The sequence below is a fragment of the Mixophyes fleayi genome, chromosome 10 (assembly GCF_038048845.1).
Source record: "Mixophyes fleayi isolate aMixFle1 chromosome 10, aMixFle1.hap1, whole genome shotgun sequence".
In the NCBI taxonomy this organism is placed as follows: domain Eukaryota; kingdom Metazoa; phylum Chordata; class Amphibia; order Anura; family Limnodynastidae; genus Mixophyes; species Mixophyes fleayi.
In genome coordinates this window covers 103,992,282-104,005,095 of record NC_134411.1, presented here as the reverse complement: position 1 = coordinate 104,005,095, position 12,814 = coordinate 103,992,282, and the positions used below count along the sequence as shown (strand labels likewise).

The 12,814-nt window shown below is 49.0% G+C and overlaps 1 protein-coding gene across 2 annotated transcripts in view; it reads left to right on the top strand.

Annotated features, from left to right (window-relative positions):
- MTSS2 (MTSS I-BAR domain containing 2) overlaps window positions 1-12,600 on the top strand; it is a 47,500-nt gene extending 34,900 nt beyond the window's left edge. For both annotated transcript variants that reach the window (XM_075189409.1, XM_075189410.1), the window contains exons 13-14: window positions 1,762-1,927; window positions 3,713-12,600. In XM_075189409.1, the coding sequence (XP_075045510.1) occupies window positions 1,762-1,927; window positions 3,713-4,497 (951 nt within the window). In that variant the 3' untranslated portion in view covers window positions 4,498-12,600. The remainder of the gene's footprint in view (window positions 1-1,761; window positions 1,928-3,712) is intronic.
- The last annotated feature ends 214 nt before the right edge of the window (window positions 12,601-12,814 follow it).

The window sequence follows — 12,814 nt, the reverse complement described above, 5'->3', positions numbered from 1 at the left end:
GACAGTGGATTGATGAAGATGTCCATTGAGTAAGACCAAAGGAGGAAGAGAGGGTGAGAAGTTTGATGGAGGCAGGGTCAGTGGAGTTGTCAATTTGGATGTTAATGTCTCCAAGTATAATGGAGGGGAGGTCAGAGGTAGTGGTGAAGCCAGGCTGTAAAATTGTCAAGAAAGGGAAGGGAAGTTGGGTCAGGGGGAAGGTAGACACGAAGGTGGATGGGGGAGAAGAGACGGATGGAGTGGACTTCAAGGAGGAGAAAGAGAGGGAAGGCACAGTGGGAATAACCCGAAATGTACAGTTAGGGGATAGGAGTAAGCGCACACCACCTCCTGGACGGTCATCCGATCTGGTGGAGTGGGTGAAGGAACGGCCCTCATGGGAGAGAGTGGCAGGAGAGGCAGTGTCAGAAGAGCAGAGCCAAGTTTCAGAGATAGCAAAAAGGTTAAGGGACTTGGAGATGGAAAGGTCATGGATAGCGGGCAGTTTATTACGGATGGATTGGGCGTTGCATTGGGCACAGGAGAAGGGGAGGGAAGGAAGTGGGGAAATATAGATAAGATTGGCAGGGGTACTGGAGTGTGGGGGAGGGTAGATGTTGGGGTGGGGCAGTGGGCTGGGGGAGAAGAGTGGTATGGGACATGAACGAGGGGGCACAATGGGAGAGAGGAGTGTGGAGGGGAGGAAGAGTCACCGGAAGAGTGTAGAGAGCAAAACAAGCAGCTACTAGTGAAACATGCTAGACTGAAGTAATAAAGACAATAAAATGCAGACAGTAACAATTACTAGTGCTATATAGAGTACAGGCAGAGGAGAAAGAGTACATTAAAACAGGTGCAGAGAGTTCGGGGGTCAGTGTCCACAGGAGTCTTCTGGTGGATAGTACTTAAATCATTACAATTTTAATATTGACTAATAAAAGTTTATTTATAACCGTAATTTAAGATGAGTTTATTACAAATTCTTCTGTGCCTCCAAAATTGGAACGCTTTCTCTCCTTTTTGTTTTGTACTTATGCCTACCCCCCTCCGCCACACCAGGCTTAAGGGGTCACAAGTCATCTACACACAGCTAGATATGGACGTGTGTGATACATCCGCAGTGTATGCCCATAATAAGTCCTTGATTTATGGTAACACTTTTACTTAATGCTAAGAACACCCATTAATTCACCATGAACGTTTTCCTGGTTACCACCTGTGTTCCCGTGGTTTTCCTCATGTTCCACATGAAGATGGAGCCCCACGACCAGTCAAATTATTTATTAGCAGCATTTGGTGTTCAGAATACGCCAATTAGTTCGTCTCCATATGCTGCAGTCCTCATGCTGGTCCCAGTTGTTTGGACCTTCTGTACTGGTTTCAGAGTGAGGTCACTGCTGGATCTAGAAGACGTGGGACAGTTATTGGTGGGTGATGTGGTCATCAGTTGATGAGATTTCCCATCCCGCTCAGTGACAATGTTTGTCCTATTGGAAGGATAACTATTTGAGATCGCAAATGCCTCAGTTGGGTTAATTTCATCTAAAACTGGTCCATAAAATCTGCAGACTTACAGGGGACGACCTGGTACAAATATAAATGTACATTTAGTTCTATGTCACCAGTAACTACAGCTTTGCACCCGCGCTGCTATTTATATAAACACTGATCTCCGGTTGTCCAGCTCTGGGGTAAGGTGTCTGCTTCCACCCCACTGTCAGTCATAATGATACATAGTGCAAAGCTCCCACTAATCAACCATATGTTTCCTTCATGTCACAGCACGGAGAGGAGGTGTCCCCGGCCGCCAGTGACTTGGCCATGGTGTTAACCCGCGGATTGAGCCTGGAGCACCAGAAAAGCAGCCGCGACTCTCTGCAATATTCCAGTGGCTACAGCACCCAAACTACCACCCCGTCCTGCTCCGAGGACACAATCCCATCACAAGGTAAACTGTACACGAATCGCAACCCTCTCATCCGCACAGCACACGAATCGCAACCCTCTCATCCGCACGGCACACCAATCGCAACCCTCTCATCCGCACGGCACACAAATCGCAACCCTCGCATCCGCACGGCACACGAATCGCAACCCTCTCATCCGCACGGCACACGAATCGCAACCCTCGCATCCGCATGGCACACGAATCGCAACCCTCTCATCCGCACGGCACACGAATCGCAACCCTCTCATCCGCACGGCACACGAATCGCAACCCTCTCATCCGCACGGCACACGAATCGCAACCCTCTCATCCGCACGGCACACGAATCGCAACCCTCGCATCCGCACGGCACACGAATCGCAACCCTCGCATCCGCACGGCACACCAATCGCAACCCTCTCATCCGCACGGCACACGAATCGCAACCCTCGCATCCGCACGGCACACGAATCGCAACCCTCGCATCCGCACGGCACACGAATCGCAACCCTCGCATCCGCACGGCACACGAATCGCAACCCTCTCATCCGCACGGCACACGAATCGCAACCCTCTCATCCGCACGGCACACGAATCGCAACCCTCGCATCCGCACGGCACACGAATCGCAACCCTCTCATCCGCACGGCACACGAATCGCAACCCTCTCATCCGCACGGTACACGAATCCAACCCTCTCATCCGCACGGCACACGAATCGCAACCCTCTCATCCGCACGGCACACGAATCACAACCCTCTCATCCGCACGGCACACGAATCCCAACCCTCTCATCCGCACGGCACACGAATCGCAACCCTCTCATCCGCACGGCACACGAATCGCAACCCTCTCATCCTCACGGTACACGAATCGCAACCCTCTCATCCGCACGGTACACGAATCCAACCCTCTCATCCGCACGGCACACGAATCGCAACCCTCTCATCCGCACGGCACACGAATCGCAACCCTCTCATCCGCACGGCACACGAATCCCAACCCTCTCATCCGCACGGCACACGAATCCCAACCCTCTCATCCGCACGGCACACGAATCGCAACCCTCTCATCCGCACGGCACACGAATCGCAACCCTCTCATCCGCACGGCACACGAATCGCAACCCTCTCATCCGCACGGCACACGAATCGCAACCCTCTCATCTGCACGGCACACGAATCGCAACCCTCGCATCCGCACGGCACACGAATCGCAACCCTCGCATCCGCACGGCACACGAATCGCAACCCTCGCATCCGCACGGCACACGAATCGCAACCCTCTCATCTGCGCGGCACACGAATCGCAACCCTCGCATCCGCACTGTACATGAATCGCAACCCTCTCATCCACACGGTACACTGTGTACACAAATCGCAACCATGTCCTGCATACATATGTGAAACCTTTCCTGGTGTGAGGTAGGAGGTGGGAGGTATGAGGTACACATACCTATATAATTGTAGCCAGGACACTTCCAATAGCGGACCTGATAAATGTGATTTAGAATAAGAGACCGTAGCAGCCACATGTAGCACATTACAGTATGGAGCATGACAGGAGGAGTCTGAATGCAGCCCATGGGGTACTACTGAGGTAGACAGGCTGTGTTTCTCCTACTGTTGTGGAACTACAAGTTCCAGCATGCCCTGGGTATTATAATTCCGTCCTGCAGTGATTGTGACTCATCCTGTACAGATTGTCTGTATCTGGTGTCAGAGGATTGGGGGGATACGGATGAATGATGATTATACTGTACAGCGGCCATGGATCATGTGACTTCTCTTGTGTTCCCCACAACAGGCTCCGACTACGACTGTTATTCAGTGAACGGAGACGCAGACGGCGACAGCTCCGGTGACTTTGACCGATCCTCCACCGTTCCCAGAAGCAGCAGCTTGGCACAGAACTACCGCCGTATGCTCCAGACCAAGCGCCCGGCCTCCACAGCCGGTCTGCCGAGTGCCATGCCACCCTCTGGATCTGCTCCACCACCGCCGCAGTCTGGCTCTACTCCGGGCGTGGCAACAATAAGACGTACCCCTTCCACCAAACCCACAGTCAGACGCACCTTGTCTAACGCTGGACCCATCCCGTGCCGCCCCCCTATTGTGCCAGTAAGAACCCCCACCGTGCCAGACTCTCCCGGCGGAGGACTAGGAGGACGTTCTCGTGTGGGAAGCGAAGAGTGTGTTTTCTATCTAGGATGTGATGACGGAAGCCCGCTGGACTATGCCAAGGCTTCCCCTAAACGGCTCAGTCTCCCCAATGCCGCCTGGGGAGGAGCGGGGGAGATGTCCGTGTACGGAGGTGGTGGAGGGGACGAGGAGGAGATGGGAGGAGGCCTCCTGGCTGCCAATCGACACAGTCTGGTGGAGAAAATTGGCGAGCTGGTAGCGGGGGCACACGCCCTAGGGGACGGTCAGTTCCCCTTCCCCTCAGCTCCAGACAAGAGTCAGGTTCCTGCCCCGACGGGGGGAGGGAGTGGGTCAGAACCCCCAGCAGGCGATATGCTTGCTTCGATACGCAGAGGGGTACGGTTACGCCGGACCCTGACCAATGACCGATCGGCGCCCCGTATCTTGTGATTTGGGATCATCGGTCGATAGGATTGAGGATTGGTGCTCCACATGGGGAGGGGAGTGACATATACTGTGATGCACGGAATTGCAAACCTAGGAACCAAGGGGTGCTTAACCCTTTCTGTGCAGCTGGAGCTAGAGGGGTTAAGTTTGGTGACTGACCAAAATGTTCAAACCATTCCATACAACAGCAGCAAATCTTACAGACCATTTACATTCCTGACATTTTAATTACTGTGATTGAAGTAAATGGTTTGTAAAGTATTTCACGGCTTATTACCACATACAAAAATAAGGTTAATATATATCTACACATAGTCTCATTGAGGAATATCACCAGATGGGAACAATCCGCTATATACAATGTATCACCAGACGGGAACAATCCCCTATATACAATGTATCACCAGGCGGGAACAATCCCCTATATACAATGTATCACCAGACGGGAACAATCCACTATATACAATGTATCACCAGACGGGAACAATCCCCTATATACAATGTATCACCAGGCGGGAACAATCCCCTATATACAATGTATCACCAGACGGGAACAATCCCCTTTATACAATGTATCACCAGGCGGGAACAATCCCCTTTATACAATGTATCACCAGACGGGAACAATCCCCTTTATACAATGTATCACCAGACGGGAACAATCCCCTATATACAATGTATCACTAGACGGGAACAATCCACTATATACAATGTATCACCAGGCGGGAACAATCCCCTTTATACAATGTATCACCAGACGGGAACAATCCCCTTTATACAATGTATCACCAGGCGGGAACAATCCGCTATATACAATGTATCACTAAACGGGAACAATCCCCTATATACAATGTATCACTAAACGGGAACAATCCTCTATATACAATGTATCACCAGGCGGGAACAATCCCCTATATACAATGTATCACCAGGCGGGAACAATCCCCTATATACTTCCACCCGGGTCTGTGTAGGGTTCGGGCTGATAGTACCTGTGATTTGGCTGCAATGAACATAGACACGTGAGTTCTATATAATGTATGTTCTCTCTCAGTTACATTCATTCATTTCATCTTTTTATCACATATGTTGTTGGGAAGATCATTTCATAATTATTTGTGGGTTTAATTGAACAAATTGGGCTTTTCTCGGACTGGAGACTACCCCTGTTATTGATACTGATGGGTTTCCCGGGGTTGGAGGATAAGATGTCATTTCTCCTGACATAGTATTTGTCTAATTTTCTACAAATTGTTTTGTTATATTTAGAAATATATCTAACGCATTGTAAAGGGAGCTGATCATGGGCGACATTGATCCGTTTCTAATACTAAAACATATACCTAAAAATAGGAGTTTATCTGGAACATATAATACTTCTGTAACTGTTCCTATAGGAACTGATTGTCACCTATCTTCATTGCAGCCTTGTATGTGTATATATCAGCTCGGATTACACACAGACGTTATTACATAGGATATAATATATATATCACAGACTACACATAGATGTCACTCCTTCCTATAAGTGGTTTATTTCTCTCACTGTATAGGAGGCCACAAGTAGCACATATACATTCCATATACACTGTGCTGGTGGGAGCCACAGACACAAAGTGGCTGGTGGGTTGTATGTAGGCGCTGAGGTTGTGTTATACACACAATACATACAGACCTAGAGATATCGTCTGTTTCCCAGATCCCTGAGAGCTATAACATTGTTACTGTACAATTTGTGCCAAATCAGCCATGTCGCGGATACTACACAGCTGCCATGTTTATCGCGTGGCGATTGGTGACGTCAGGCGATAAAATGAAAACCCGTTCCCTCCTCCTACGAGGAACCAGACACCGGGGCTGTTGTACTAAGGACAAAGGAGGGTTGTCTGCTTCTTGGATCCATAGAAATATGCCCCAAGGAGCGAGAGCTATTCCACAGAGATTTTCTGCCTTTATGATCACAGGGGCCTCTATCATAGTGTCGTTCAGAACAAGCCTTGTGTAATCTCTGTGTTTACCCAGTTTCTCTACCTTCCCCCTGTGTAATATCGGTTCTCAGACCCCACTGTCCCCCCCGATGCGTGCAAACTGCCCACTGAGCCGCAGCGGGTCTGACGAGGTGTCATTATCCGGTATTACGGACCCTCGCTTACACTGAGCACTTAGGACATGTAGATTCACAACACTTCATTTATGAGAGGAAAGAATTACTCCTTGTACATATTGTGGACCATCAAATGGCTGGAACCTAGTCTAGGCCGGATATTGGTTCATCCCACAAAATGTCCTCCTCCGGGGTGTGCAAGTGATGGGCGCACACACACACCAATGACGGAGTGGATATCCTGGATCCAAACACTACTTCGGTGGGGGTCTAGGATCTCCTGATGAGTCTGGTGTCAGAACCAGAGGACATTGAGGCCCATAAAGATGGTACCGGATGAACTACTCTTATAAAGAGGTGAAAAGGCTCCCTCGGGCCTAGAGATTATTTACCCCTGGTAGAGGGCAATTTACAATGACTAAGATGTAAGTAACTTTGAAGTAATTATAGAGCAGTATTTTTTTCAGAGAATAATTGACCAGAGAACTTTATCCCCCGGTGGTTTCTCACGAGCAGAGCGGAGATTAACGTGAAAGAGAATATTTTTACCCGGCTGTTGGCTGAGCCAATGGCAAACAAAGGAAGTATGAATACTGGTGAGGAGATGTATGTTCTAGCGCCGCCTGCTGGTCATGGTGGAGGACTGCAGTGAATACACATCTTATTACCTTATTACAGCACTGAATAATGCAGACAGTTGTGATCTGATGCCAGGTTTGTGTGTTACCTGTATCTGTTAAGAATAAGCTTGTAGAGCTTGGGAGGGCTCAAGGGGCTTTCATCCCTACTCACGTGGAGGCAGCCATGTTTGTGGCTAGACCGATGATAATGCAGCAGCTTAATTCACCAATCACAGCGGCTGTTTGCACCGTGTGTAACGACTGGGTCACTGTAACATTATTGTTGTCACCAAGTTCCGTGCAAAATGGCTCTCCCATAAGGATGCATTGGAATGATAAGAACATTTAGAAAATCCATCAATTACGTATCTGCAAACAACAGTAAATGTATTAATATTCTTAGATGGATTTTCCAGGTGGAGTAGAGCGAGGAGCGATGGATACTAGTGAGCACCTTACAAGATGAGTCTTCCCCTGCGGAGACAGAAGAGTGTACTGGGGGGGGGGGGGGGGAGCTGTAGATGGATCATAGACCTCTAGCGAAGAGATTGAGGTTGGTTAATAAATGATGCTCCCCAGATAGCTGATTATGTGTAAAGTAACCCCTTAGTTACAGATTACTCTGGGGTGGCCCATGTGTGTACTGACAATGAATATTCGTGTTTCTGAGATCTGCCATTCAGTAGAGGGAATCTATCAGGAGTAATCCGTATTATTCCTCAGTGTATTGTCTGTCTTGATTTCCATAGACTAAAAGCAGCATAAAAAGCAATAATGGATGTGGGACCATCAGTATTCATGTTATCGATAGGATGAGATTCTACTTACAGAAAGCTCCTGGTACGTGATCTGTAGAGGTTATAGGATGAGGGCGACCTCAGGAGAGAGACAGTTTAGGATTCGGGACAGACGCTTCCTGTGAACAGCTCATTGCAACTTCCAGTAGCATCAAAACTTTTATGTGGCTGCTTTATAACAAGCGACAACCTTCAGATAAATGTATTGATTAGAACATATCTTTACCTGACTTCCTGCTGTGCTTTCTGGTGAGGTCTTTGGGGGACTTTCTATAAGAAGAGGAATAGACATTTTGCCTTCATATTCTATAATATAATACCGCCTTCTTTCACCTTGTCTTATAGTAATGAGTACAACCTGGGGGTGGATAAGTTAGGATATGCTGTAATAATTATTCCATCAAAGACATTTTTACAACATTTTTAGATTCCTCCACTGTTAGGCAAATGTTTTATACGTCTGCATCCTATATAGTTATGTCCAGAGAGCAGCTCTGTGTCGTATCCAAGGTTACATAGATAAAGAGCTGTGTATCATACAACTAACCAGCTCTGTCTGGGTAATATAAAGGCATTACTATAATGCACAGGAGAAAGCCAGGAAGATAAAGGTATACATGTAATAAAGGTTGAAATGAACAAGTCAGTAAATTAGTACGTGAACAAGGGCAGCCTGTTTAACGTGATTGATATGGAACATTGTGAAGTTGTATGAAGGGAACGTGTATGTGATTTGGAAAGGAATTTAGGAAGAGGTAAAAGCTGGTGCTAGAATCGATAACATGAGGGTCAGACATGTTCAGTCCTCAAGGTCCATTATTCATTGTAGAGTGCTGGAGATCCTGGACAGACCGTCTCAACAATTCTGGCACAATTAAAAGGTTCAAGGTCATAGTTGGAGAAGCCTAGATTGGTATAAAATAGCAGCTTTCAGCCATAGTGACATTATGGTGATGGCAGAGATTATAGGACGGTCTGTAGAAAGGTTTACTAGATAATCTGCAAGTCTTTGGTGATGGGTGCAGGGGCAGCTCTTCAGTGATGGGTACAAGGGGCAGCTCTTCAGTGATGGGTACAAGGGGCAGCTCTTCGGTGATAGTGGGTGCAATGGACGGCTCTTCGGTAATGTTGGGGGCAGTGGGTGGCTCTTCGGTGATGTTGGGGGCAATGGGATGCTCTTCGGTGATGTTGGGGGCAGTGGGTGGCTCTTCGGTGATGTTTGGGGCAATGGGCGCTCTTCGGTAATGTTGGGGGCAGTGGGTGGCTCTTCGGTGATGTTGGGGGCAATGGGCGCTCTTCGGTGATGTTGGGGGCAGTGGGTGGCTCTTTGATTATGTTGGGGGCAATGGGTGGCTCTTTGATTATGTTGGGGGCAATGGGTGGCTCTTTGGTGATGGATGCACGGGGCGGCTCTTTGGTGATGGGGGCAATGGGTGGCTCTTCTGTGATGTTGGGGGCAGTGGGTGGCTCTTCAGTGATGTTGGGGCAATGGGCGGCTCTTCTGTGATGTTGGGGGCAGTGGGTGGCTCTTCTGTGATGTTGGGGGCAGTGGACGGCTCTTTGGTGATGGGGCAATGGGCGGCTCTTTGGTGATGGGTGCAAGGGGTGGCTCTTTGGTGATATTGCAGGCAATGGACGGCCCTTTGATGATGTTGGGGGCAATGGGCGACTCTTCGGTGATGTTGGGGGCAATGGGCGGCTCTTTGGTGATGGTGGGGGTAATGGACGGCTCTTTGGTGATGTTGGGGGCAATGGGTGGCTCTTCAGTGATGGTGGGGGCAATGGGTGGCTCCTCGGTGATGTTGGGGGCAATGGGCGGCTCTTCAGTGATGTTGGAGGCAATAGACGGCTCGTTGGTGATGTTGGGGGCAGTGGGTGGCTCTTCAGTGATGTTGGGGCAATGGGCGGCTCTTCTGTGATGTTTGGGGCAATGGGCGGCTCTTTGGTACAGTGGGTGGCTCTTCTGTGATGTTGGGGGCAGTGGACGGCTCTTTGGTGATGGGGCAATGGGCGGCTCTTTGGTGATGGGTGCAAGGGGTGGCTCTTCGGTGATATTGCAGGCAATGGACGGCCCTTTGATGATGTTGGGGGCAATGGGCGACTCTTCGGTGATGTTGGGGGCAATGGGCGGCTCTTTGGTGATGTTGGGGGTAATGGACGGCTCTTTGGTGATGTTGGGGGCAATGGGTGGCTCTTTGGTGATGTTGGGAGCAATGGGTGGCTCTTCAGTGATGGTGGGGGCAATGGGTGGCTCCTCGGTGATGTTGGGGGCAATGGGCGGCTCTTCAGTGATGTTGGAGGCAATGGACGGCTCTTTGGTGATGTTGGGGGCAATGGGTGGCTCTTCAGTGATGGTGGGGGCAATGGGTGGCTCTTCAGTGATGGTGGGGGCAATGGGTGGCTCCTCGGTGATGTTGGGGGCAATGGGCGGCTCTTCAGTGATGTTGGAGGCAATGGACGGCTCTTTGGTGATGTTGGGGGCAATGGGTGGCTCTTTGATGATGTTGGGAGCAATGGGTGGCTCTTCAGTGATGGTGGGGGCAATGGGTGGCTCCTCGGTGATGGTGGGGGCAATGGGCGGCTCTTCGGTGATGGTAGAGGCTACTAAAAGCATTGGAGGTCTCTAGAGATGATGAGGGCAGCTAACAGAGCTGTAGGTCTACATTGATGGTTGGTGATACTAGAAGATTTCAAATGGCAGCTGGAGCTAGTAGATCTGCAAGTCCCCAGCACCGTGTAAGGGTCCACAGTGATGTTGGAGGCATCCTGTAGCGCGGCAGTGTGTCAATAACTGTAGAAGCTACTATGTGAGGGGAAGGTCTCCAGTGATAGTAGAGACTACTAGAAGACAGGGAGGTCTCCAGTGATAGTAGGGACTACTAGAAGACAGGGAGGTCTCCAGTGATAGTAGGGACTACTAGAAGACAGGGAGGTCCCCAGTGATAGTCAGGGCCCTAGTAGAGCCACACATCTACATTGATTACTACGGCTAACAGTAGAGCGAAAGGTCTCAATGACTGTAGTATCTTCTTGTAGATCTGGAGGTCCACCGTCATGTAGCGGCTTCCTATAGTGCGACAGGTCTTCAGTAGGCGGTAAATACTGAAGGAGATGACGTTGTGACGCTTAAGACTAAGACAGCTGTAAGTTTCTTTGAAAGTAAGAGAACTAAGTCTGAGGAAATGTTAGATGTTGCTGAGGGCTTGTGATGAGTCTTTCCTGGAGGATTTGTTGAGCTGGGGTAGGGGAGGTGTACAGGTCTACAGAGATAATGCAGGTTACTGAGGAAGCGGCTGGTCTCTGGCCACCGTAAGGTGAAAAGAGAAGCAATGTAGTGATGGAGGTTTTCTCAAAGAGTTCTATTCATTTCCAGGGTTATTATAAGAGTTAGTGGAGGAGTTGGCCATGTAAGGGTCGCCAGGCAAGGTCCTGCTTCTGGCTGTAGCTGCCAAATGAGAACAGGGGCAACATTCTGCTACCTATCATCCAATGCTCATATCTCACAAAGCGAAGAGCTCCCCCTATCTTCCAGTGCTGGGCGCTGCATCCTCAGCCAGGAACACTGAGAGCGTTTTGTCATTTATTTCAGAAAGAACCAGGTTACGGGGTTTTAGCAAAGAAAATATTATAAAGCTCCACCATAGACTTAGTAAATAAATCTTCCAGTGCATTGTATGTATGTAACACGTGTAGTAAACGTTCGTACTCGTGTCACTGGCGGAATCCCATGTAACAAGAGATCGTTGTCTGCGGTAATAGGATGCCGACTAGATACTGCAACACACGTGCGCTCTCTGTGGGAGTATCGCCATTTTGCTAATGGGATGATAATATAACTTAATAATTTATTTTCCAGGGGGTAAAAACTAAACATCATCTGACTTGCTAGGAGATAAGTGATAGAGGTAGAAACGTCATGTTAACACTCTTACCCGCAGCTATGCATTACATTACGATGAGTGTCCCAAATCCCCTTGGTCACAGATGAGAGGTACCAGGGGATGGCGACCGGAAGCACAAAGCACTCCCCTCCCTCACCCGGTACTATTCTGTACACTTTTATCTCCTTTTCTATGTACCCTTCTGTGGGGGTAATAATTGTGTGGGTTTCCCTTTATATAAGCTCCCCCCTGTGTGTGTCTATAAGACAAAGCACTGTTGTTGTTGTACAGACTCTTACACTGGATATGTGTGTCTACGTTTGTACCCGTGTACTCTCCCATACTTATATCTTTCATCTATTTGCCTGAACCGCGGAGCAGACGGAACCGTTTGCTTTGATCCATGTGGTCACCTCATATTGTACGACGTTAGAATTAAGGAGAAGGGGGGGGTCCCGCCTTTCTCACGGACTGAAGATTGACGTCTCACTGTGTCTTTCCAATGTGCAAACATCTCTGCTCTCGCTGTCGTTTTCTATCCTGTTTCCTTGTTACTTTTTGCTCCTCTCCCTCGTCACTCGGCCTTTTTATTTAAGAGCAAAACGATTCTTTTTATAGTCATCCTTTTTTTTCCACTCAGAATTGCGCTGAATGGTAACTCCGCACTGTGACGATCCAGTATTAATAAAACTTGTACTGTATAACTGGTCCTAGTTGTGTCTCCTTTGTACGGCGCTGTCGTTTGTACCACTCGCTCCATTTGGCAGATGAATCGCAGAATAAGCCACTGAGCTTCTGGATTTGGGGGGGGGGGGTCATGTGACGCATTCTCTGGCTATCGTCCAATCACCTTCCAGTTCTAATATGTCCCCCTGTTCTCTGTCTGTCGCCTCTATCTCCTTTACTTCAATAATTGAA